General features: G+C 40.4%; 2 protein-coding genes across 11 annotated transcripts in view; one reads left to right on the top strand and one right to left on the bottom strand.

Annotated features, from left to right (window-relative positions):
- Window positions 1-8,481, bottom strand: part of MIPOL1 (mirror-image polydactyly 1) — a 199,823-nt gene extending 191,342 nt beyond the window's left edge. For 4 of the 8 annotated variants that reach the window (XM_074824653.1, XM_074824658.1, XM_074824662.1 and 1 more), the window contains exon 1: window positions 8,276-8,481. The gene's annotated coding sequence lies outside the window, so the exon portion shown is untranslated. Of the gene's footprint in view, window positions 1-3,249; window positions 3,703-3,802; window positions 3,870-8,275 lie in introns of those variants that run through there. The other 4 variants (XM_074824657.1, XM_074824661.1, XM_074824660.1 and 1 more) reach the window with 3 other exon arrangements.
- SLC25A21 (solute carrier family 25 member 21) overlaps window positions 8,131-27,771 on the top strand; it is a 257,590-nt gene continuing 237,949 nt past the window's right edge. The window contains exons 1-2 of one of the 3 annotated variants that reach the window (XM_074824665.1): window positions 8,163-8,300; window positions 22,449-22,629. In XM_074824665.1, the coding sequence (XP_074680766.1) occupies window positions 22,602-22,629 (28 nt within the window). In that variant the 5' untranslated portion in view covers window positions 8,163-8,300; window positions 22,449-22,601. Of the gene's footprint in view, window positions 8,301-8,502; window positions 8,574-22,448; window positions 22,630-27,771 lie in introns of those variants that run through there. The other 2 variants (XM_074824668.1, XM_074824666.1) reach the window with 2 other exon arrangements.

Below are 27,771 nucleotides of genomic sequence, written 5' to 3'. Positions count from 1 at the left end.
TGATCTGCACCATGGGCTGCAGGGGAATCTCTGCTCCAGCGCCTGGAGCACCTCCTCCCCATCCTTCTTCACTGACCTTGGTGTCTGCAGAGTTGTTGCTCTCACATATTCTCACTCCTCTCTTTGGCTGCAGTTGCACAGCAGTTTTTCCCTTTCTTAAACATGTTATCACAGAGGTGCTACCACCGTTGCTGATGGGCTTGACCTTGCCCAGAGATGGGTCCATCTTGGAGCTGGCTGGCATTGGCTCTGTCAGACATGGAGGAAGCTTCCAGCAGCTTCTCACAGAATTCATCTCTGTAACCCCTCTGCTACCAAAACCTTGCCACACAAACCCAATACACATATAAAATATTTTCAAAATTCTAATACAAAAATATTCTTCAATATACCAAAGGCCACCACTCTGCAGAAACTGCCAGTTTGCATTTTAACCTGTCCTTAAAAGACAGAAGTCCACATGAAGAATCACCATGTCTGCTGTTATGTTTTCTGTACCATGGCTCATGAGGCTAGCAGGAAGCACACCAACCATCCTATCACTTAAAAAATTGGTGGCTCAAAGCAGCAGAGATTCATCTTAACAAATGAGCATACGCTCTGGTTCTTTCCAGAGCTGTATCTGTTTTGCAAATAAGAGTTCAATACTGTTTCTATTACCCCTTCAAAATAATTTTCATTTAAAAGGGAAAGGCAAAAGCCAGAAATCGTACTTTCAGGAATATCTGCCAGTTGCAACATGACCCTGTAGTTAAATGTGTAAATAGGCTGCAGTCCAGAGGGGTTGGTTGGTTGGTTTAAAAGTAAGTTTCGAAACATCTATTGCCCATATAGGATAACAGATGTAAAAGTGAAAAGCCACCTCTGCATACATTTGGGAGATCTGCACTAAAGTGAACTTCAAATCAGATGAGCAATTCATAGTTTAAAAACATTTTGCTACCTGCATGCTGCCATTAACATGCAGCATCTACTCTGTCATATGTTTGACAGCCTAAAAACTTTATGAGAAGGTAGCAAAAAGATTCATTATGGTATCTCTCAAGTTCACATGACTGATTTTAGACAAAACTGTGATCAATGGGCAGGAACCTCTCCCCCTTTGCCCTCAGCTCACATGTACCTTCTTCCTTTCAATTCTAGTGAATAATTTAATGGTTCTTTCCACAGAGAATTACCAAACCCATATTTTCTCTCCAAACCCATATTTTCTCTCCTCCCCTAACCCCTTCCAGCAAGATCTGAAAGCTTCCTTAAATTTTTACTAACCTAGGCACCTTCAAAAACGAATAACCCCACAAATTGCAAAAAGCTAGATCTGGGCCACGAGGCATCAGCATCTTACTCCTATTTCTGCCAGTAATACAATGCGCTGGGTTTGTTTTGCTGCGAGAGAAATAATAAGCCTGGTCAAGAAAAGAGGGTAACACCATAATAGAGTGCATTTCTAATTTAGCATCACCTAGAATGACTTTTATCAAGCAGGGAGATAGAATAACAGAATGCAAAGAACAAAAGTAACATTTAATTATTAGTTTGCCCCTCTTGGTGAATGAAAAGTGAAATGAAGTGAATCCAGAAACAAAACAAAAAAGGCAAGAAGTTTAATTAGTTGCGACGTGAAAACTGGGGAACAGATTTTTAAAATTTCATTTGCTATCCACTACTATTGGACAGAGTAGTCTCCATTACAAACTGTAATGGGAAGCAGGCTCTAAAGAACTTGCAGCATCACTATATGAAAACCTGTAATAATGACAAAAAGCATATATACAAATGCCAACAATAAGGAATCATTTACTAAATCTAAGTATATAATCTTCCTGACCACAAGATCTACTACTTTGCTTTGAGCCTTATCAGTCTAGGTATTTAGAATAAAACTAGAAAAAACATCTAATCCTAGTTAAGAAATGGCCAGGATGGAAAACAGATATTTTGCTACCATATGTCCTCTCTACAGGCAGATTTACCAAGTCCTAGGAGGGCTATAAACTCCCTGATAATGCTGTCACTCACAGTTATTGGAGGCAGCAGTGACTGCATAGCTTCAAAACCCCACCTTCTTCCTCCAAAACTTGCAGCAGCAGCAGCTGTCCCTACTTTCTGAAATCCTGTACATAATTTTACCTGCCAGTCTCTCCCTTCACTTTCCATACTGTAACCAGAACTTCTCCTTAGCTGGATGGGCAAGACAAGTTTATCACTTTAAAGAGCCTGAAATCAGTGCTGATCCCTGTACCAGTGACAGGCAGAAGAGCTTGTAGCTGTCAAGCTGATGGTACCTCACTGGTGTATATGGCTCGGTCTCATGCACCTCTTACAGCTGAAGGACCTTGTCATGAATGACTACATTTTACATACTTAAAAGCAAAATAAAACAAAACCAGAACTACCACATAACACAGCATGTTTACTTTAACTGTTATACCTTAGTTTTAACTCTTGTTAAACCTCACAAGATATTTAAGTTAGTGCCATAATATATTTAAATAAGAAAATAATCCAAACCAGGTGGTTTCAGGTTGAACCAAAGTTGTATATTCCCACAGCAAAACTGGCCAAGAACAGATGCTCAAGGACAGGTACAAGAACAAGGCAAGCACATCATTGTGTTTCCCTAGGACCCACAGGTCCCACAACCTCCAGAATTAGTAGCTCTGAGATCTGCTGAGCCAGAAACAGAGTGCTGTGGTTAACCAATTTTTCTTCCACGACTAAAGCACTGCAATTTAAAATTGTTTTAACAGTAGCTAGAACTCGATGAAATATTTAAAAAAGACACTATGCTGCTGCAGGGCACTCTGAATTCCCAGACTCAGGGCGAGCCAGCTCCTACAGCTAACGGCAGCCGGCTTCAACCACCTCCTCAGCCCCCTGAAGTTGTACCTAGACCCAGTTGTAGTTGTTCCACAGGCAAACATTGGAGGGCGTGCCGGCTCAGATCAAACAGGCCTCTAGGTACACATACTGAATGTTTTTCTGCCAAACTGTTCACACCGAGGAACCATAGTCTTTTTCCACAAGTGAAACTGACCTTCGCACCACCATCAAAAAGGCAGATTGGTATGGAACTTAATTCCATTAGGAGCTGAAGTATATAACTCATTGGGGCTTCCAAAAGTCATAAATGTTCAAAAAAAGCAGAGATTGCAAACTGTATTTTGGCAAGTTTTTTGGCGTGGGTTTTCTTTTTTTTTTTTAAATGTATTACTAGAGTTCCGAGTACCCTCCACAGTTTGTTCTCACCTGACGCTAAAGATCCAGCACTGGCCTCCAGAATTTGTTCGGGGCAGGTTTCACCTCAGGTTCTCCAAGCCAGCCCCCACCTCCCCAGCGCTGCCCTCCCTCCGGGAGGCGGCCGCCCGTCCGTCCCTTCCCTTCCCGCTGAGCTGACAGCCTGTGAAACTCCAAACCGCGGACCCCCGCATGGGAAACTTGCTTCCCCGTCTCTCCAGCTGCAGCGGCCACGGGGCAGAGGGAGGTAAGGGTAACCCTGCCAAGGGGCTGCGCCGCGGCGGGGCTGCCACGGCCCAGGGAAGCTGGTAAGCAGGGCAAGGGCCCGGCGGCGGCGTCCCAGCCCCAGAGGCGCGGGGTGGCGAGGAGGCCGGGCAGGGCCACTTGCCCGCGGGGAGGCGCCGAAGGCAGAGCGGCCCCTTACAAACGCCACCTCGGCGGGACGTGCCGCCGCTGCCAAGCCCCGCCGCAGCACACAGGGCGAGCTCAACCCCGAGCGCCGCGGCACAGCCACGGCCCCGCCGGGCCGCGGCCGCCTGAGGGAAGCGCCCCGCCAGCCCGTTACCTGCGCGCTCCTCCCCCGCTGCCGGCGTGCGGGCGGCCCCGCGCCGCCGCCTCCACAACAAAGCCCGCCGGCGGGCGGCGCGCGCGGCCGGGAGGGGAGGAGGGAGAGGCGGGCGCGCGCCGCCCCCGGGAGCGCGCGGCGGCGGGGCCGCGGCCCGAGGGCGGGGCGGCGGCGGGGCTCGCGCTCGGGGTGGCGCCGCCCCGCGGGCGGGAGAGGCGGCGCAAGGCCGACGGCGGCGGGACAGGTCGGGGCTCTGGTTTGCGGGCGCCTGCCCTGCCCGCCCTTCCCCGCCCAGGGAACAACCGTGTCCTTCTGGGGCGTCAGCACCGGAGCGCTGCCCGGGCGGGCTGGGAAGGGGACTCTCTACCGAGGGACGGAGAGACAGACCCTGCCGGGGCTGTGAGGGAGGAGAATGTGGTGGCGCAGGTGTGCTGGTTTGGGAAGAGACCGCACGGGAACGAAGCCTCGAAGTGCTTCAGGAAACCTGCACGATGGGATGGTTGCCCTTTGCGGGGCAGTGGGGAGGGGTGGATGGAGAACAGGGAAGATGTGCCACGTAAAAAAGAGACTTTGAGCAGGAGAATTTAATTGTGTGGAGGTGAATAGATTTGGGGGTTGAATACTGGGAGACAATAGTTTCCTAACAATAGCAGAATTTATTTTTTTAAGGAGCAGGTGTTATGCTACTCTGTAAACATATCTCTATGTAAATTATATGCACTCTGTACATAATTTTTCAGTTTTTTCATGGAAGCCTTTTTGTTGCAGTGACACCTTCTGCAGAAAACAAATCTAACCAACCAGTTTCTGCACCCACAGATCAACTCCAAATTCTCTGTACTGTTGAACTAATGCAGCAAGTCCACCTGACTACTAGATTTGCTATTTGTACCAAGGGAACATTGCACAGGGAGACCTACATCTCTGGAACAAAAAAGTAGTCATGTTTCAGCATCTGCTTTTTGATGATACAGAACACTGAAAACATGGTGATCCTGCTGTATTTATTGAGCAGCAGTCTCAAAGAGCCAAACCAAGGGAATAAGGCAAATGTTAATGAAACATTGAAGTTGAGATTTTAATTACTTAAAGGTCAGCACATTCGAAGTTTATTAATTTAAGAAGTTATTCTGTATTCCCACAGCAATCCCCACTCTGCTCTTACATAAAGAATTCAAGTTACTGTTTATTTGTTGATGCATGCAAATTATATAACTGAATGCTATACCTAAATATTATTCCTTTTTTGCAGTTATTAACACTTCTCTGTATATTTTTTACATTGCCATACTTTTCAGTATCAATAAACCCATTTTTTTTTTTTCTCTAATCTTTGTTCTAAATTAACAAAGGCTACCCGTCCTTTCAAGCTTGGAACCTCTATTCACTTAGTAACATTTGTTGCTAAACTATCACAAAACACGCACAGACACTCTGCAAACTAATGTATCAGAACAGTATTATTACTTCATGAAAATACTTTCCCAAAGATACTTTTATAAAGTTTTGGCTTCCAAAATACAACCGCACCTGCAATCTGTTCTCAGAACAGGAAAACGTGTTTGGAAAAGTTTGAGAAATGATTCCCAGAAAAGCCTGTGAGGGGGATGAAAACACTGTAGTTTCAGAACCTTGTGCACAAACCCCACTTGTAGGCTATTGAAAAATTTTTCTTTCTCAAAATGCTCATCATGTAAAAATCTTTGGGGTTTTGTTGGTAGAAAAAAAGGTTCTTTCCCAGTGAATGAGGTAGACAGTTAAATGAGATTAATCTTGTTTCTAATAGGTTTTCATTATTTTGCTTAATTTCTTTTCAGATTCTTTCCCTCAGTCTAACAGTAACCTTTGTATTTCCATCCATCCAATCTGGAGAGCTGTGATCTGATAACTCTCTTCCACAATACTATCTGAAACAAATTATCTCTGACTGCACTGCTTTCCCCCACTGTAAATAAATAATGGCATTTTAATCCCAATCTAAAATACATTTTATCTTTTATTTAAATACATTTTTCTCATTTACTAATTAATCTCTTTGATTATGTGAATTCCATCCAGCAGAATGCTGGAATACTATTTTTTCCTGTCTATCAACTTTAAGTATTTCCATTTCCACTTTTATAGTAGTTGAGTGTGCCTTTCTTCACTTTTTCCTCAACTTCTTCCCTCTTCCTTGAGGAAAAGATGTGGTATTATTATAACCAATGCAGATTTCTCTTGTACCTTAAAGGCACCTTTCCAGGACTGGAAGGTGAGGAAAACCAACACATGTTCCCTTCAACTCTGCTATGCTATACTCCTAGAGTCAGCGTAATGAAATCCCGATTTTAGCACAATGTCTCTGGTGTGCCTAGGATTCACAGTGTCCAGGATTTTACCTTAAATGCACTACCTCAAAGGCTTTAACTGAACATCTGGAAGTCCCTCTCTTACTAAACTAAAATGTATATAGACAGCAGACTGCAGTTAAATACCTATCTCAGACATGGAAAACAGAGCATAAATACACTGTTCAGACATAAGAAACAGATCTAACTTAAAATGTTTCTTAAGGAATAAAGAATTAGGTACCAACATTTGCCTTTGGTAGCTGTGCTGCAGGAATACATAAATGCACCTAGTTACAAATTATCTATGCTTTGAGTTTAGCCTTGTAAGGGGCATCAACATTCTCGTCTTTTTTTCAGGGGAGAGAAATTTAAAAATAAGCATGTAAAAACTACCTTTCTTTTCCATCTCTTTTGAAGAGATGCCAGCAAATCTAGCCTCCTAGGTGTATTTCAAGATGCTCAAGATCACACACAGAATTCAGAATCACTTTGAAGATAACATGAAGGATTTCTGACTCAAAATTAATATCCTGGTCTGTGCTAACACTGTAGGGCTATTAGCAAGAAAGCAAAAAAAAAAAAATGTAATCCCAAATTATCCATGTGACTGGTTAAACAAACAGTCTAGCACCTTATTCAAGAGCCATTTCCTTAAATTCATCTTAACTCTAATAAGCGTGCCCTTGAGATCAATAGTAGCTCTGTCTTCTCCCCGAAACTGGTGTAATTGAGCTTGTATGTACCCCTGATTGTTAGAAAAGAAGCAAAGGTTGAGCTCAGAGTGGACAAGCCTTCCCTTGGGGTAAGAAAAATCAGCAGTACTAGAGGCTGTGGGCTATGTGCAAAAGAAGGAAACAGAGAAGAGTATGAGAAACCACAGTGCTATTCAGTACGGGGAAGAGAAGTGGAGACAAGAAGAAAATCTTTACAGCTAGAGTTGGTAACCCAGGCATTTGACTATAAAAGAGTCAGTGATACAGCACGGAAAATAAAAGACCACCTGCATCTGCTCCCAGCTTTTGCAGGCTTCAAATCCACAGAAACATTTAGGTATTCAGTTGGTGATTAAGTGCTTAAGCTGTAGTTTATTAACCTGAGCTTCATTTTGAATCTGGCTCTAAGTCAAAAAGACTTTGTCTGTACTAGTAAACTGAAAGGCTCTATGCCCGTTCTCTGGCCCTGTGAGTAAATGTCCTTGTGTGTTCTGCATCCATATGGCTGAACTGTCTTCCCCTTCAATGGTGCCGCCTCTGGGGGTGTGCCCATGCTGTTCCCCATGTTGTACCCTGGCGTCTTCTGGAAAAGCATGGTTTGGCCTCGGCAAAAACAATGTTGGGGTCTGTGAGCAATGGCACTGTGTCCCAGCACTCGAGCCCATGCCCTGGCACTGTTCTGTTGACTAAGATGGGCCAATAGGTCCACGTAACACATGCAATAGCCACTCTCCAAGTAACAAAATACCCGTGTCCTTCGAACACCGAAAAGCTGGAACCAAAGTCTAAAGGTTTTAAAAGAACAGTATCCTTCAGAAACAGAGCCGGTGAGACAAACGGCACCACCGACCCTTCCTACAAGTGGAGCACCTGGGGATCTGCGGGTGTTAGCAGGGTCCCAGCAGCGGCAGGGAGCAGGACTGCAAGCGTGCGCTGTACGGCACCAGCCCCGGAGCGAGGAGTAAACGGCACCAGCCGGAGGAGGCGAGAGGCCTTCCCCCGCCAGCCCGCTGACAGGCCGCGCAGCCTCGCCTCCCCGCCCAGCGAGGGCGATCCCAGTGCCGGCCGCCCCAGCTCTGCCCGAGAGCTGGGGGAGCGGGGGGGCTGCCGGTTTCCCGGCTGGAAGCGAGCAGAGCCCTCTCTCCACAGTGACCGCCAGCCGTAGCGAGCCCGGGGCCGCCCTCTGCCCGCCGGCTACTAAAGGCCGCTGCACTGCTGCTGCGCCCCCGCCCCGCCCGGCCTTCCCGCGGCCCCCCCCCCCCCCCCGCAGATAACCGGCGGCTCCCGCCTTCCCCCCGGTTCTTCCCCACCCGCCCAGCGCGGAGTCGGCCCCGGCCCGGCAGCCGCTCTCCAGGCACCGGCTGCCTCTCGCCGCGGCGCGGGCGAGGATGGCTCGGAAGCCCGGGGGCTTTCTGCAGGAGGCCTCTCACCAAGTCGTTGCCGGAGGCTCGGCGGGTAAGCGGGCGCGTTCCGCCTGGCCGGGGAGGGTCTGCTCGGCCCCCGCCGGCGCTCCGCCAAGCTGAGGTGAAGGCAGCCGCGCCGTCGCCCCCTCGCCGCTCTCCTCAGGCGCAGAAGCGGCGGCGGGGAACAGCCAGGCTCGGCGGCGGCTCCTCCCCCGCCGGGCGACGCGGGCGGGCCCCTGCGGCGGCCCGGGGGTCCCGGGGGCGGGAGCGGCGCGGCGGGGCCTCGGCGGTAACTTCTGTAACGGCGTTCGGCCCTCCCCGGGAGGTGAGGGGGCGCTTCCCCGGGGCTGCGGGGTATCTCCGTTGAACACACCGTAAGGCCCCGGGGGCGATAAGGGTGGCGGGCGGCCCCCTTCAACGGAAGCAGCCGCCGTGTCCCCTCGTGAGCCGCGCTGGCGGGTGGCAGTTGGGCCCTCCCTCACCTGAGGGGACCCGGTGGCTTCTGCAAACGAGCCGCCGGCGGCGCGGTGCTGTGGGACAGGGACCGGCGCTCCCCTCCACGGCCGCGTTCAGGCGCTGCCTTACAGAGAAACTCGTGCAGGGCTACGGTGAAAACGTACTTCTGGGGGTGGGGGGGGTGTTAATACTTTTGGGAGTGTCGAGGTTACTAATTCATCACATTATTTGTACTGCAAACTATAAATGTCAAAACCGTCTGCATCTGTGTAGCAATGAAAGCGTTGCTAGTCGATTTCTTTAGTTTGTTTTCCCTACATTGGAATAGATCTGAGGTATTTGTCAGCCTGCAGTGTAGGGAATATTTACACAATATCCTGCTCTTTCAGTGTATGTTTGTAAATCCTGTTAGCATTTCAATTCTGTAGTGTGTTTTTAAGGGTTCTTTAGTGTCTCTTTTGGGGTTCAAATGCTATTTGTAATATTAATACTTCAAAGAGGAAAGCTGTGTCTTAAATGCTTCAGTGTAATGTGTGTAAGTAAAATTCTCCTGTGAGGCTGTGACGCTACATGTGAGGTGGTGCTCCGTTCCCTCTAATTCCCCTGCTGCCCCTAAATCCACTTTTATGCATTCCTGCCACCAACACATATTTGAGCACTTCCTTTTCATGCTCGTGACTCTTTATGTCCTTTGTTTTCAGCCTTCTGCTTTGACACAGAGAGATGTCACAGCAGAAGCCGAGAGGTCTGCTGTCCTGGCCCTTCCAGTGTATTGTATGACTCTGTTCATGTAGCTCTTCTGCAGCCTTGGAAATCCTAAAGCTTTTTTAGATTCTGCTTGTTACCACCCCCCTCTTCCCTTAGGAAAGAAAGGAAAGGTTTAGTCAGTACTAGCCTGTTGAAGGCCTTTCATATCTGAACGGATACTGAGGTATTTTGCCACCAGATGTTTTGCAAGATGACAGATTTATCTGCCCATAGCAGTGAGCCTGTGCCTTAGTGATTTAGATTGATCTAACTCAGTATCTTCCCATCCTCTGGCAGTAGCCTGTTTTCTTTACAGGCTCTCTTTGTTCATAGAAGAACTGACAGGTTGGCTAACATACTGGAAAGAAAATTGTCATTTACATAAAGGCAAAATTTCACAGAAGAACTAGAATTGGAAAAAGTGTATTTGAGGGTGGTGTAGGGAAAAGACAGCATGAAAACTATTTGCTGATCTGGTAGGCATAGATGTTAAGGTGAGAGAAGTCTCAATTCAAGGAGACAACTGATGTGCATCTGACACTTTTTAAAGGTTTAATGTGAGAGGCCTGTTGAATCTAATCCAGAGGCATACTGTTAAAAGATACTTGCATCCTTTTGCTTAGCCTCCTGTCAGGCAGGCACATTCCTTAGCTCCATCACTACCCTTAAATCTGCACAGAAACTTCTACTCATTGGTTTTGAAATAAACCTGTAAGGACTCTCTTATAGGTCTGTGAACAACACTAAAATTGTACCAGAGGGATTGGTAAACGTATGTTTTAAGTGGGAGATCTAAGGTATTAGAGGAAAATGGCTCAAAGTTGAAAACTTGCTTCACAGCTTAAACCTCAATGGTGTTTTTCTTGGTGATTTATAGAGAAGATAGAAGAGGAAGACTGTAGCTTTGCGGTCTTCAGTCTAAAGGTTAAATTTCTCAGGCAAGTGTGGATCCAACATGGAAAAGGTGGAAGCAGGGAGGAAAGGATTGAGGGCATGAGTTGTTGAGAGTATACATCGTATTTCATCCTAGTGAAGGATTTGGTTCCCTGACCTTAGTTTCCCAGTATCACTTTAGACACCTATATTGCTTTTGGCTGCCTCTGCAGAAGGACACAGGGCTCTTGTAGGTGCTTTGTCATATTTAGTGGCCTCATGTGAATGTCACAGATATCCTAGCGTGGCTTTGCTGCCTGTACCACAGTCTGGTATTTAGAAGGAAACTGAAAAAAATCATTGTGGTGAACTAATATTTAGATTTTAAGAAGTTCTGATCATCTTAACTCATACAGTTAAGCACAAGGAATGTATGAAACTAAGAAAGATGCTGTAAGTTGGTGTCTTTGTCAAAATGATAGGAAAGCAGTGAGGTAGTTGGAATGAACTGCACAGCAGAATAGGTGTAATTGAAGGGTTGGAAATATTGTCTGCATAAGTAAAATGAGAGGTTATTTAGCATCTGCATGTCTGATGCAAAAGGATCTGTTAAGTGATTCTGCTAGGTCGAGTGGAAAATGATTAGAGATAAGTCTAAACTGTCAGAACAGGAAGAAAGGGATTTTTTTAAGCTTTGTGGAAGATGACAGGACTTGTTCACAGACTTAATAAAGACAGGGGAAGAGGAAAGAAAGAAATCAAGCATGACTCCCAGTCTACTGGACTGATAAAATGGAAGATACTGGCATGCTGAAGGAAAGAGAAATGAAAGTATTCAGTGTTGTAAAGGAAAAGATCTAAACACATTAGCTGTCTGAGGCATTTCTAAGTTAAACTTGAATGATGCTTTGCTGTAATTGAACTGTAAAACACCAGCGTGACAGGATCTTATGCGTACTTCATGTCTGTGGCAAGGGGTGCATCTGCTTCTGTGTGGCTCATAATTTGTCTTTGTTTTAAATTGAAAGCTCTGCTTCCCGAGGGTGAACTCAATCTTAAATATGAACAAAGTCTTATTTGGTCTTGGCTTATGTTCTTTCTGCTGGCATTCGGTTTGCTCCCATCTTTTAGATTCCTGAATGGAGGTTAATAGCATTATTGAAAATACTTGGTTTTGTTTGCTTGCCTGGGTGTATGACAATAGTGAGGAACAGGACTTCAGTTGAAATGTAATTGGGACGCTTTGTTAGTAAGTTTGGTCCCTTCTAGTACAGTGAACTGCAGGCATACTCCTTTTCTCTAGTGGTTAATTAGTAAACTAAGGCATGTATGGAATTTATAGAAAAAACCAAACAAAATAAACTCTTTAAACTGTAAGAATCACAACTTGGAAATCTCTAATTAGATTTATAGCAATTCTTCAAAAGGCTGTTTGAGAAGTTCGGTCAATGCAGGGCTCAGGTCACAGGCAGAATTATTTCAAAATATCAAAAAATCCTTGCGTGTCTGCCTGTATTGAATACTGCTAAGTATGCTGTGTAATACCCAGGTCGATTTGCCAAGACATCCTTGTGACAGAGTCTGGAGTCAGTCTGAATAATGAAGTGCAAAGGTCATCATAAACAATTGCACAGATGACCCTTGGCTGGGTGAAGGCAAGTGGCTGGATACAGTTACCCTCAAGGTTTTAGGATGCTGCTACGTGGTATAGGTGTGCTCTTGTTTTTTAATAACAAAAGGCTGCAGGTGGAGATAATTAGCTAAAACCACAGGTAACACAAATATAATTTAATTTATACTTAGTTTGTATGTTCACCTCTTTTTCTTCCATATAGTTGCAAATAAGTAACATATAAAGATTTTTAACTTTGAGGTTAAAATTTTGAAGAATTTATTTAATATATGTAGTAGGTGATAAATACAGAAATGACGGGTTTTTCAAATCTGTAATATTGAACCAATCTTTAAGTACTTTCCTGCTGTAATTCAGTGTGTTTCTCTTCCTAATTCCACTTAATAAATAAACATGGACTATTTGCTCTCTCTTATTGCTAACTTGATATGCAAAAATCAGGATAAAATTAGGTTTTTTTAAAAAACATAGTTACTTTAAGAATAACTGGAGCTGGTCTCTTTTTCATATTTTCACAGAACAGCAGGGTTTCTGCCCATCTGGACCTCTTGGCTTCAATTTTTTTGGAAAGAGGTTTCCAGCTGCATTGAAATCTAATAGGATTTGGGAGTCTTAAGTCTCTTAAGCTCCTTTGAAAGTCCAAACCTTTTCTTTTGAGAGGTGTTTTATTTTAGGACTAGACAAAATTGATTATCCTGGATAGCAGCAACTCCTTTGAACCAGATCTATAAGCAGGAAAGCCAATCATCACAGTAAGTCTGTCAGATGCAAATACAATATTAAAAACAGTGTTTGGTCTTCCTACCACTAGAGGTATTAGGCAGACAAACATCATTACAAGGTATGCTACCCAGCATACGCTGTGAAACACCTTAGGTTATTTGGTTCCTATGAATGGGAGAGGGAGTGTGATTAGATGTACAGGAAGCACTTTAAACAGCAGGAAAATCGACGAATTCTCCCCCCCCCCTCCTTCCACCTAGTATTTAACTAATTTATTTTGCTGACATTTTTCTGGGAATTAAAGTTAGCATGAGTGTTCTATGTTTTCTTAGCTGCCTTTTTCTTACTTTTAAGCCATGCAGTTGGCATTCACATGTTACTAAAATAATCACTTAATGCTCAGAGGTAATTTGAACTAGTTAAGTGCTTAGCTAAACCTCGTAACTACTGTGACTTGAAACCATAATATTTTAAAGTACTTAAACCTTCCCCTTTTTGAAGTCTCTTAAGGCTGAAATATTATCTAAGAGCACAGCCCATTGTCTTTCACTGCCTGTATTTGACATTTTGGATGTTAACAAAGACTATTTATATTAAAAAGCTAAGGGTGGGAAGCAGTCAAATAGTACTAGTTTCAAGGAAACGTCCTACAAGTTAAAGTACTCCAAGGGAATGCACTTGCTTCTATCAGTGGAGCTGATTTTCTCCTCTAGGCTGAGAAATTGATAGCGTGGTACCTCATGTTGGAGCTTTGGAGGGGAGTTGCTTGGTTGGCAATATGGTGAGAAGAACTTTGGGTGAAGAGAAGACCAAAAGAAGGTTAAGTGTGTGTAAGCTGAGATATTGGATATCTTGAACCTCTTCAAGGATGCTCCTAGGAATCTGGAGGACATAGGAACAGTCAGGAAGTTAAAGATTTACGTTTCTGCTCAGACAAACTCCCCCCATGCTGTGTTTTATGAAACATTACAAAAAAAAAAAAAAGTGAAATACCTTTGCAAACCCCTAATGCTTTCATCATTATACAGTTCAGAGAGGGAATACAGTATGCAGGACAGTTTGACTTCAGTGGGTCCCTGGGAATAAGGAACAGACACATTTTTGAGAGTATCTCCCCACCTACTACAGCATTTCAAACTTTAATTCTGTAAGTAACATTTTTTCAGTCTCTCAGCCTCCTCTTTCCTACGAGCTGATAAGGCTAAAAATTCACCTCTGAATCTGAAAGACAGATTGGACTGTTTGCTTCATATACAGATTCCTTAATTAAGTGTTGTGGGGTTGTCTCAGAAAACCTTGTTTAATGTTAGTGCTAACTAATGAAATCCTTGGGGGCTTTCATACATTGTGCTGAATATTTGGCAGTTAGCAAAATTCCTATAAATTTTCTGGCAGTTAAGTAATTTTAAGAAAAAAAAATATCATTGCAATATAGTTTTAGTTTAAATGGAGCAAATGAAAACCTCTGTATGCAGTGTTTAGGGTGAACTGATGTTGTTTGATCAGGTCATTGTGGTGTACTAACAAGTTATGAACCCCCATTTGGAACTCTTAAATGTGTTTTAAACTATATGTTTTTTAAATGTAATAGTTTTTATGTTGGGATTAACATATGAGGAATGTTTATATAACAGTGACAAAAACAAACTAACAAACTAAGACTTTTCATAACTTTTAACATGTCATGACAGCTGTTGTATGCTTAGTACTTTCTGTAGAAACTGGGACCTTGAGAAGAAGAATGTTTTTGGTCTGTGGACTCAGAAATTGCTCGTAACAAACTGTTTGTTGAACCTGGGGGTTAAATTTCAAATGAAGCTAGTGTTGCCTTGCTCTGATATTCACTGTTGGTTTGAGCATCCTGCAGCAAACTCATCAGCCCCATTCTGTCTTTATTCCAAGAGAAACACAGGGGAAAGAAAGTAGTTGACTGAGCTTTTAGTCTGGCATGTTAGCCAACGGGGACAAAACATCTTATGCACAGAGTCCTCTATGGGTGTGCAATAAGACACTTAAGATTTTGCATATATGGTAAACCTGAGGGTTTTGACAAAGGCTATACATTTTCTGTTGGTTTTATGTAACGTTTTTTTTTTCTCAAAAAAACCCCGCCAAAACGACCAACCACAAACCTCAAACTAAGGAGTAATGGTCATTTATACTCATTTGCTCTACTGCCCACTAGATGGCAGTGTAATACTATACAAGATGTGGCATTTCCTATGGATGGAAGACGGATAAAAATGTATGTTGAAGCTGTTGCAGGTGAGAAGATTAGCGTATGTCATTTTTAGATGAGAATATGTGAAAGTAAAGCTTAAAGTTATAAAACAAATAATGATCAATAAATGCTGATTTCATATGTGTACTGCAAAACCAATGGCACTGAATTTGACTTTCCTTGAATCAGCTGCAAAAATTGTAAATGGTGATATATCACTGGTAAAGGTCAAAAGACGATCCTAAGGCTAAGATACCACATATAAATTGGAAAACTTGGGATAAAATCCAGTGGAAACCATGTGCAACTAGCTACTGATTTCCATAGTGAGGAATTTGTCTTGATTATTTTAATTTTATCACAGATTTTGTGTGATATTGCAGAAATCTCTTCAAACTCTCAATGCCAATCTATAAACAAAGTGAAGACTGCTGTCTTACATGCTTCTGTAAGCCTATGTTAACTTCTTTCAAGTGTTGACAGGAATAAAACCTACAACAAAGCTTAAAGATATGCACTTCTTCAAAACAAACTCTAAATACTTTGTTGCAACTGTAAATATTTTGTTGTCAGATTTTCGAGTTAAAGAATATGATAGAATAGTATGTATTATACATGCAAAAGCAAATAGATAGTCAATTAATACTGGAGCATGCCTGTTGTAATCTTTATAGGCAAAAAATGCTTTGCCTGCAGAGGCAGTTCTGAGAAGCTGATAAAACTTTTGTGAGCAAAGATTATATGGGGTTAGAGAACAATTTCTCATTACTATGTTTATTGTTTCATCAGTTGTGCTTACTGACCGATGTTCATGTTCAAATCCATGTTAAATTGTCATAACACAAAGGCTAACAATGTAATAAGAATAAAATTCTAACGTATAGAAACAAAGCATGCCTTTTGATAGCAAGATATGTGTTCAGTGTTCTAGAAAGGAAAATGAAAACCTATTCTGGTTATTTCTGTCAGGAAATATGGGATTTCTGCATGTTAAGTGATGATATTACAAATTTTCCCTTAACTGTACCTTAGTTTCTGTGACATTACCTTGGATGTCCTTCTTCTACTGGTAAACATTCTTTCTTACGCTCATTACTTCTCCATTTCAAGCTAGCAGGGTGGCATATGCAAAATCACACCCCCGAGACTGGAAGAACTCATCTGTTGTAAGATTGACTCTGAAATTCTCTCTGAACAAAGGGTATATTAACCTAAACTACTCAGACTGGCCTAAGTATTATGATTAGGATTGGTATTAACTAAAAGAGCTAAAGACAAGTAGGAAAAAAAACTACCTCCTCAGATGTGCTGTGACTCCTAGAACCTGGAAGTCCTGAAAATCAATATTGCAATGAATGGAGAGAACTAACAATAGTTCTGTTATAGGGGTGCCTCTAAGTATTTTCAAGTATCTTCATCTTGATCATAAAGGCCTTAAATCTGTTCTGCTTCAACTGGAGTTGGAGTTGAAAATATGTAACTCACTTTTTACCCCCTTTGAGGAGATGAATTAGTATTTGCTGCCTGTGGAAACCATCACTGGTCCTGTTGATGAATAAAATAAATCAATGCTCTTTTTTATAATCAGAAGCTTTCACTCTCTGATGCCTAATTATCATTTGTGCAAGAAAGTATTAAATACCAGTCATTATAAAAATAGTAGTTTCTGTACTGAAAGCCTGTAGTACAGGTCAACTGCTTTGGCTCTGTTGAAAGTTGAATAGCTGCAGGATAAGTACCTGCTGCTTTTCCTGCAGCATGTTTTGTCCTGGAGGCTCATTACAATTACATATAATTTCAGCAACATCTGAAACATCTAAGTCTTCAATTGTCTATAGTGGTCATTTTCTGATGAGAAGATATGGTTATATCTGTGCAAGTCTGAATGTTGTTGAGAAGTCCCACCCATACAGTGGGGAAGGAAATGGGAGTAATTGGCCTTTAGATCTGCTTTTTAGTCATTGAACTACACGATTAACAGCTGCTTTTGTTTGTCCTCTGGATCCTTTTCAGTCTACCAATTTTTGGCAGGAAACATAGTTTATGGGTCATCTTTCAGCCTTTAGTCAATGGATCATTTCCCAGTTCAGGGTGTTATCCTGGTTTCCTGGGCTTTTTGCTTTTTTATTGTACTGAAGTGTGCTGATATGTGGCTGGTGTCCCCAAATAGCAACACTCCCAAAAGCAAAAGAAGAGTCTTAGTAGTACTTGCAGTTTGAGAAAATTCTTCACACTATTCATTTCCTCCTACAGCTAATTCTGAGTTTTTGCAACAGAGTTAAGTTTTACTTATTTTTCTATTACCAGTGCTTATTTCTTGATATTTAGTTAGAGGCTTGATTTTTCAAACTTAGTGTGTATTTTGAATGTACAGTAAATATTGCTCAACTTTGTTTTTTCAGCTGACTCCAGATAACATGCTGAACTTGGTAAAACATGAAGGGCATGGTAAAAAAAAAAACCAAGCAAACAAAAACCACAAATGATGGTTCTAACTGCCATAATCATAGACACAGAAACCAAATTTAACTCTTCATTATGGGTTTTCTGGTAACTGATGTCTCTTCCAGATTGTCTAGCTGTGTGATTCAGTTTCAAAACTTGAAAGTTTGATTAAAACTTGAATTTTAAAAACAAAAATCTTATCCTCAGTGTTGTGCCATTAAAGCTTGAAATGATGAATTGCAGAGGCTTTAAGAACCTAAAATCCAAATGAACTTTAAAGCTGGTTCTCATGATTTTTAGATTAATTTGGGATCTGATCCATGAGGTTGTGAATACCTGAGGTTGATGATGATACACTAGTGATTTTTAGGTTGGTTATATAGGTATCTTCTTTACAGGCAGGTTTGCAGTGCTGCCTTGCACATGTGTTTAACAACCTTGTGGCAACAAGTAGAAAACAAAGCATCAGGCTGCTTATAGGTTGTTTTCCAAAACACTGCCTTATTACAGATGTGGACAAGTGTCAGCATGATCTTGTAAGGGTATATACACCCTGGTTTTGTCAGAATTGCGTAATAGTGTGAACAAGAGTGTTTGCCTTGTTCATGCTGCACATTCTAAACGTTGTCCAGCACTCTTTTTAGGTGCTTTTGTGATCATACCCTTGGCAGCCTCTGCTGTTTCTATAGATTTCTGTACTAGTTCACCCTTGGAACAGTTCCTCATCAGAAAGAGTGTTTACGTAAAGGAACCAGCAGTATTCGGAGAAGAAATTACTTCTGGAAGAACCTGAGAGTTTAAGAGTCCTCATAGTCCTGCTCTTCACTCATTTCCAAGTCTGTAGTTATAGAGCCAAAGCAATGGGACTTATAAGACAGTATTGTGTTGTATGGATGAGAATTTCATTCTCTTCTCCTAAATGGGATTAGGATTCTGAATGAGATTGGGGCTGGATTAAGCAGGGGAGACATGGCTGCCACTTATTCATTATACCTGTTAGTAAAAATCTTGCATAGCAAAACTGTAATGCTGACTGGGTAATGAGACAGTCCTTGCTTAAAACAGCCTCTACTGTATTTTTTCTAAGCAGTGACGAAAGTAAGTATGAAGATGCAATATGCTTTGTCTGGCATATTCTTCCTTAGTGGGAAGTATGACGATGGCTATCCTTGATGACAAAAAGGAAACAAATCAATCTCTTCTGCTTATTTGTCAGCAAACTCTTCTACTTTCTGCAAAATTATACTTCTTAATATGATAAGAAATATAGCTTTATTGATTAGACATTTCTAAAAGGGAGGAATAAAGCATATAGGCTTTCTGCAAATATAAAACAATGAATATTATTAGAGACTAGACTAAATGGAAAGAAATGTTTTATTTAGAGTATGAAACTCTTCTAAGTTAATGTCCATAAAGTTTAAATTAGTTCAGACTTTCCTTATTAGAATAAATGTTTCCTTTTAAAAAGCATGATAATCATAATCAAGACTAAATTTGTTCTGTTATTTATTTTCAAAATGATTGGACATGTTTAGCAGACTTTTGGTTTAAATCCCTAGGGATATATTTGAGACAGATGTTTAGATGACCTCATGTTTAAAGTAAAGTTATATTTGGACACTAGATTAAATTTTCCTTAAAATCTTTCCTTATATGTTAGATCGTGGAGGGGTGCAGAAAGTATTGAAAGATTTATGTTGAAAAAGGTATTGCTTTATTTTTAAAATAAATTATTAGAGTTCAGTAGATTTGATTTCAGGGGATCCTCAAAAGCAAAAAACGTCAGATGAAAATATTTTTTCTTGTTGGAGAGCTAAATGGGAAGCAGCCTTTAAAAGTTCCTTGAATTCAAAAGCAAATTTCCCATGTCATTTATACCTTCCACCAAAAGTTGTTAAAGACTATGGTAGAAGTTAAAATGTAGTATCAGTTGAAGGCTGTATAATAGGACATAACAGTAGCTAGTGTTTTTACTACTTTCTGGTTTTGAACAAGTAACAGTTTTCTCAAGCTGCAGTTAGTATCATAGTGTGGATGGCTATGATAGTTTCATATGTGACTGAACATTTTAGAAAAAGTCTTCAATATTTCATCAAGTCATAACTATCAAAATTGACCTGTTGAAAATGTACTGATTGACAGATATAGAATGAGTCTCTTCAGTAGACTGAAGTTTATATAGGGAACACTGTCTTTTAATGTGTTTAGTTAGATAAACAAGTCACTGAGTTGCTGGAATTCTGCCCTTTGTAATTGTAACTGAAGCATTGTACTAATAGACGCATAGCTATTCTTGTCACTACTAAATATATTTTTTCCAAATTACTACTTTACTGGCAGAATACTTTTCTTTGTAGACTGATGCAACGGTTACATGAAAACATTAATGGGATGCTTGGCACTTGGACTGCAAAATATCCTTTATCCAGATTTCATGTGAACATTTCTGTGGGACAGCGTTTTTTATTGTTTTCTGTCATTTGTTCTTAGGAAAGTTGATGTAGCCAGCAGAGCTGCAAATGGGTTTTGTGCTGCACAGACCTTGTTAAATTGAGGCAGCAGATGCAGCATTTTTCAGTAATCTCATTGAAGTCTGCTGGGTTAGAACTGGAGTAGTGCTTTCCTGGAAAAAATTTAAATTGCTTTATTTGGAACCTTTTTCGTGTAAGAGTGGATGTTGTGTCAACCCTGGCATGCATGAAAATCATATCTCTACTTCAGAAGGGGAGTGAAAGGAGGAGATCTCATCCTCTTCCTGAAAAAGGAGCTTTGATTCTGGCTTGTTCTTCTAGGGCTTGTTGCTATTAGATGAATGTTGATAGATATTAGGCATGGGCAATAACTGTTTTGCACAGCATGGATCTAATCAAAACCTAGTGAATGAATGTGTGGTACCTATGCAATGCCATTTACTGTAAACAAATTATTTTGTTTAAGCTTTTCTCCCTGAATCAAGATTTGGGATTTAGTTTATACCTCTGGAAAATGAATTGAAAAGATTCTTCTAAAAATTAAAATGAATACTGTTTTGCATAAAAATAGGATGACACCTGGTAATTCACACAAGAATGAAAAGAAAATGTGACCCCTTGTTAAAGTGGTATAAATGGGACCCCTTTTCTATCTTTGTATGCATAGGAATTCAGTTGATGTTTATAGATATGGAAAATCTGTGAAATGTATGATCTTTATTGATCACATGATCTGTATTGAACTCTAACATTTGGGAACTTTTTCTGTAACATTGTATTTACCTGAAATTCAAGTATTTCTGGCAGCTAAGTAATAAATAGAAGGATTGCACAAACTAAACAAAAATAGTTTTTGAAAACAAACAAGTATCTTCTGAAGACTTCTGAGAAGCAAAAAAGTTGTCACAAAATTCTAGCAGATAGCCTTAAACATCCACTAAAAATGTCACTTGTCAAAATCCTTGCTATGAAGATAAGGGGAGGTGTAGACGGAACCTCTAAAAATTTTGCTGATAAAGCAGTTTTACAGTGCTATGGTTAGATAGTGTCTACATGCAAAGATTTTCTACTTTCAGAAATGTTCTTTAAAAGTGTTGCAAGCATAGTGATCAGTTGACACAACACTTTTAATTGACCTATTCATTTGCTTAGTCTTGCAGCCCTAGAGTGAATGCTTGGAATTAGGCTGAAGTAACTTGGACAACGACTCTTACCCTTGTGTAGTATGATCTTACTTTTCATTATATGATAGCCTTTTCCTTTTTCTCCATATCAATGCATACGTTCTTCAGTGAATTGAAAGAATAATGGCTTTTTATTTAAATACACATTATCTTCTCATGTAATATGCTATTACTTACATATATAACATTTGACTATTTTTTCTTGATTATGCATGAAACTGCTTATGCTACTTGACTATTTTCACTGAAGCCATCAGCTGGTGTGCTGAGATTTGCAGGAGTGATTAGTTCTCTGCAAGTAAAGTAGACATGCTTACTGGGATCTATGAATGTTTTATGCAATTTATAGAGAAACAGGGATGTAACCCTGGGAGGAAGGAGGAAGAGATGGTTTTAACAGCCCTAATTGCGACTTTTATTTCTTAAAATTTTTCTCCGTGCCTTTAGTCCTTTGTTTCCTCATCTGTGCATCTTCCAACTATTTTTAAGTAGAGAGGGCCCTAAAAACTAAATGCTACTCTATTACTCAGACTGAGCTGTATGCACTCTGTGTGCTGAATGGGGGTAGCATCTGTCAGGGAAACCGCTGCAGTCAAGTAGAGATGGTATCACAGTTATTACCAGCTCAGTCTTAAACTGATCTTTTTCTGTTCAGTCTTAATTTTTGTTTCCTACATTTTAATTAATCTTTATAATTGCACCTAGAACCTTAACTGCAAATCCTGTGAAGAATTTAAAAACTTTGAGAGTCAGTGTTCTGTAAATCCCCTTTTCAGTGGGACATCAACAGGGCTGGAACCTTATCTAGTGCAACTAGAATTAGGGATAACTTGCTTTGTCTTTATTTTGACTACAGACTCTATGGTTAAGAAATTAAATTCAGACAGAGGAATAAATCACTGTGTTACATTTTGTATGATGGTTGAACTGTTTGTAAAACTTGAACATATTTTATATGTTTGCTAATTGTTTTGTAAACCTTTCGATATTCAAGTTTGTAGTATAAATAGTTTTGACTATGGGCGAGATTTAGACTGCCTGCATTCTGCATAAGCAAAAACTGGGCGCCTCTGGCTTATTGGACAATTCAGAACAGACCTAGGAGATTCATGAGACCAGTGAAAGAATTAGGACCCTCCTTGGCTTAGCTTGTAGCCCAGGGAACCGAGAAAATCCTCTTTTCCAATATTTTTTTCACCAGGATACAAAACTGGGTTCAATTCTTGCTCTCTTTTTAGGTCTTGGAATCGTGCAGTCATTCTTTACATAGTGGTACGGATCAAACATGTCAGAGAGCAACTGTATATGCAGTGACCCTGGTGGCCAGTGAAGTCTTCTGAAAAGTGAAATAATGGATTTAACTTTTTAGCTGAGGACAACCTTAGGCATAACTGTTTTGCTTTCTGGGCCCTAACATGTTAACTTTTCATGTGTACTTTCACAGGAACTGTCATTCCTCAGTTCTAGGGGAATTGGAGTGCCTGACCCATGAGACTAATCAGTATCTCAATTCCACGGAAATCAATGGAAATGACTCTTTCCCTGAATCTCTTCTGAACAGTACTAGATCTGCATCAGGTGTCCTGTGGTGTGCAGCATGTCAACGTACTTACTACTAGCTCCAGGTGACTACGCCCTGTATGTATACAGGAACAGACCTTGTTGTTGAATTATTTCACTGACTGCAGGCTTGGGTGTTCTGAAGTGTCCAGTTGAAGTCAGGCAGCAATTTTCTAAGCATTGCAATGCCGGGGTTGATGTCCCCGAAGTATGTAGGCAAATAACTTGAAAATTATTTTTTCTATTTTGAGTGTCTAAGCCTGGGTGCCTAGGAACATATATCAAGTGTTTGAAAAAACAAGCCTTATTTTTAATTACAACTCACTGAGGTGTGCAGGAATAGAATAGGGACTAGTAAAGTAAGTTCCTATCTGGTAGGATAGACTGGTAAAGGATTCCTGTCCCAGCGACTTCAGAAGCTTTGCTTGACTAAAATACATCAATTGATTAAAACCATACTGAAGAAAAAAACTATGATACTAGGGGAAATTATTTTGCCTTAATTTTAAGCAAAAACTAAATGTTGATTGTCACATGCTGCTTATAGGAAAAGAGTTTGAAACTGGACGAATATTCCCTTTATACCAAGGTAGTTTGAAATTTTATTTTGCTAATTGAATATTTTTAAATAACCTTGGTAAATATTACGTTCCAAAATCTAAACTTTATCACAAAAAGTTACTTTTGTGGTAAGTATTGCAGAACAGGGACTAATCACAGCGGTTAAGGATGAACAATCTATAATTGATATGTAATTTGAAAGCTTCAGTCTTTTCCACAATGTTATAAAGTACAGAAAGAGTAATTAATGGACCTGACAGAGCCTTGACTAGTCTGAATGAATTTCAAAGTTGGTCCGCCTTTGAGAAGACATGGACCAGATGACCACCACCTGAGTTACTAATTCTAACTCTATTAGAGATGCTATTTATTTAAAAATTTACTTGTAAATCTGAGACAATTATGTTATGTCTGTGAAATCCTGCACAAGACTTGAATGGATACCTCACCTGCATTTGGACATTAGGCTAAAATGTTGGAAAATTTACTATCATTTAAAAAACCAATCCTGTAGGAAATGGCTTTTTGATAGCTAATTTTAATTATATTTCTGTTATAGTTTAAATTCTTGATTTATATCTGTGGTGGAAAAAAGTTTCCTGTAACAGGCTGTAGAGCTCATAGCTGAAAAATCTAGCCAGCTCTGAATTTGTACTTCTAAATGTGCAATCTGTTGTCGGGTACTCCTGGATCAGATGTATTGTGTTTAGTGATAATAGTTGTCTGATGCATAGAAAAGCACCGTAAATCTTTCTGAAAACTGATAACCCTGGAGTCTGGTATAAAACTGTTTTCCATCAAACAAACTTAAACCTCTGCAGGGAAGGAGGAGAGCTATTCTGATGTACCACTGGCATCCTTTTCCATGAATCCTTTCACGGCTGCAGTGTTCTTTATGTTATTTCCTGTTCTGTTCAAGAACTTTTATTCTTAAACTTAAACAAAATTCTTCTTAGTATTTGACTTCCCTTACCTCAAGTTATGTGCATAAAGTCACATTGACACTGTTGTATTTTAGACCTGGTTTTGCTGGCCTTTTACCAAAAGATCTGAGGTGCATATCTGGAAATAGTTTCTTATTTGTAATCAGTCTGCAAATGGTAGTCTTATTGAGTGAGGAACAGGGTTTTTACAGACTCCACAGACGTTAAAAAACCTTTCCTGAGTTTATTGTACTAAGTGAGGTAAAACCTAAGCAGTCTTCTGTCAGAGCCTATTTACATTTATCTAACAACATTGATGTTTTGTCTTGACTTCCTAGTTTAGGCTTTGAAACTGTGATATAAGAGGACTGTCGGTTTTTTGCCTTAGAAGCTTCTATGGTAATCTCGGTTATTCTTTTAGTCATAGTTGGGACTTGTTCAATTTCTTATATTTTCTATTGAGATTTGCATCCTGTATCTACTGGCCATCTTCAGCTGGCTTTCATTTGGAGGTTGTCTTCTGGGCATGGATTGAGCATAAGTTTCCTTTCATTGTTCAGTGCCCAGCACATATTTGTGTTTCTCCCTTATTTGTTGGATGTAGTTTGGCAGTGGACTGATGGTGCTAACATCTCTTCCAGGTCCATTTCCATTCAATGGAAGTTCTGCTTGTTATGCTTTGCTTCTGCTCAGTAACTGTAGCTTTTTCTAAAACTTTGATGGCCATGCTTGATATGTAGAACATCAGGTGATTGAGATATTTTTCTAAAACATGTTCTGTGCCAAGCAGGACCTAAATGGCAGGATGCACTGACTATACAATTGTGTGCTTTGTTTTCCTGTGTGTTCTTGCCAGAACTCTGTTGGTATCAAACCTGCTTGCTGATGGGGAAAATATTTGCCATGAGTGATCTCCAAAGTCTCTTCTCTTGTATGTAGTTTAAATATTCCTTTTTTTTTTTTTTTTTTTTCCCCCCCCCTACAAACTAGGTAAATAAATTAAAGCCCTGGGCTTTTTTCACACCTATTGTGTATGGTTCCTTCTGTTCATTCTGATGCCTAAAGCAATAAACTCTCAATCTTTATAGGCTGTCTGTTGAAGAAAGTTCCTATTTACTAAGCATGAACTTTCTGTATATTGAATTTCCTTGTTTCCTGGAAGTTTCCTGTCCAAACTGTTTCTTGGTTGTGTTAGTCCCATGTGCTGTCTTACTGTATACCAATGGTTTACAAAACTAAAACACTAGAAAGGGTGTTTGTCAGTCTGATGTTTTATATTTTTTTCCATTTGTTATTTGCTTTTATAATTAGCTTGTGCTATTGGTAGGGATAAAGTTGCTTGTGCAAGCCCTTTTTCTCTAGCAAAAGGCTACCTACAAGAATGCTTTTCTCATTTTACTTGTTGCTTTCATCTCAATGGCTTTTGTGTCACTATCTGGGTTAAAACCTGCACAAATTCTAGGTGCTTTTAAGTTAACAATATATTCTTCTTCTGTTGCAATGTTCCTCATTGACCTATGAAGGAGAGGCAGTGTTATTTATCTATGCCTGTTCTTATTGTGTTAACAAACTCTTTGAAATGATGCTCACCTTTTAGGGAACTGATCCAAGGAGTTTAAGTGACAGAAACCTAATTGCTTTTGGTAAGGTTAGTTTTCTGTCAGTTTATTTGCCTGAACTGTGGGAGCTGGCAGGAATTCCCAGTCAGTGGAGGAAGAGTAGGTAATGTTTCTGGTAGCAGCTGGCTTGTTGGATTGCTTACCTGTTTTATCAGGCTGCAGTGAGTGCCAAGAACACTTCCACTTCTGAACTTTACCCAAAGCTTAACAGACATCAGCAATTTAATTTGCTTGCTCTATTGTGGTAGCTAATGAAGCTGTTTGTCACCTACCATATTTTCCCTTGTAGGACCTGCTTGTCAGGTAACCTGAAGCTTTAACAAATACCATTGAAGGAAGATACGTATTCAAATAATCCACACCAGGAAAAAGGACTTTGCTGAGCTTTGTGTGAGGATTAAGAGGGAAGGAAGGTTCCACTCTGGTTTTTAAGAAAGAGTTTATTAAACTCTTCATACTACAGGTATGCTGATGAACATGTATTAATACTAAATTGAGTTTAGGGCCTGGGGAATGTGTCTCGGGCTTTGTATTGCACTTTGCTCAGTGTATAGCCTACTTGACTGTATGTGTGGAAAAAATAGCAAATTGCAGCTACAGCAGTTGAGTCACTGGCCATCTGCTTCCTAGCTCATAAGCCTATCACTGGAAAAATCATCACAGTTTGTATTAATACTGACAGATAAACCAAGGCATAGAAACACTTTCAAGTATGTCTTCTGCCTTTCTGATGCTGGTCACTTGAGGGCAGGGGCTGAGGCTGGAAATGTGAAGGGAATTTGCATTTTCAGCTCACTTGCTTTGTCCCCTCAAGGCTTCAAGCTGTTGGTTTTGATGTTTTTCTGGTACACTACACTGGTTGGTTAAACTTAATTTTTCTGCCTGACAGTGTTTCTCTTAATTTGCTCATAAAAGTTTTAGAAGCCTTTACATATGTTCTTATTTGCTGTACTTTGTAATCTTTGTGTGTCATACTTGTACTTCAGCATTTAAGGTGGAGATGGCAGTGTTGTGCTTCTCCGCTGTCTTGGAGACAAAAGCAAATTGCTTACTAAGACACTCCGGCTGCTGTGTTGTTGCTGAGCTCACGTGTGCAAACAGAAGCCTAATCATTGCTGGGGGTTTGCTATATGCAACCTTTTCTATAGGAAGATAAGTATGTCTTATGACAAAAATACTGAAATTATGAAGCTACTGGAAGTAGTTGAAGATCAGTCTCTAGGTGTTGCAGGAAAGTTTGGTATTAGTTGAAAAGTTCTATTATATATTTGAAAAAATATTTAAATTAAGGATAACGTTTTCACATAGAATATTGTCTGTGTTCATTCTCGATTAAAGTGGAAGAAAATTGGCTTTTGAACCATTCATAGTCTGGAAGTTACAAGCTTTCATAGTAATTACGGAAATTTTATAAACACTGATAGAAACTATAATATTCCTTTCAAATATTGTCACTGATGTTATAGGTGTCTGGGCACAAATTCTCCGGCTTCAATAAAACCTCAATTCTGTGTTTGGAAGACCTATAGTGTAAATGTGTTCTTGTGGAGCCGGACCAGTGCCCCCAAACACCTGGAACTTTGGCCTTGTGTTTGGGAAGCAGCCAGATCCTGACCTTGGTGGTCCTGCACCTGTGGATGCAGTGACCGCTTGGTTACCATCACCTTGCACAGCATCTACTTGCACACTGAACTTTGATCTAAGCTCCACTGACTACTTGTTTTGGCTTTCTTGTTTTCATATTACGATGTTAACTATATAAGCAAATATTTCTTGAATCTTTTACTAACACAGCTTCACAGAGGATAGATATCTTTGTTATTCTGAGATGCTTTTACTTTTTAACCCTCTAGTTTTCCTCTTCTCTCCAATAATAATTTTACAATTAGATGGTTTCACTGTACACTTTTATTCTAATTCTGAACAAGAATGTGCATCTGTTAATAAACTATGTCCTAGTGACTCACTCAGCTGTTAGTAGAATTAGTGACAACTATGTAACTTTGAGCACCTATTAAATCATGAGTAGATACAAATATTTGGGGAAATACAAAGGCATATATAGTATGAAAGAATAATTTGCTCTATATTAGTGGTGTATGCA

The sequence above is a fragment of the Strix aluco genome, chromosome 4 (genome assembly GCF_031877795.1).
Source record: "Strix aluco isolate bStrAlu1 chromosome 4, bStrAlu1.hap1, whole genome shotgun sequence".
Lineage (NCBI taxonomy): Eukaryota > Metazoa > Chordata > Aves > Strigiformes > Strigidae > Strix > Strix aluco.
This window is presented reverse-complemented; position numbering and strand designations above follow the sequence as displayed.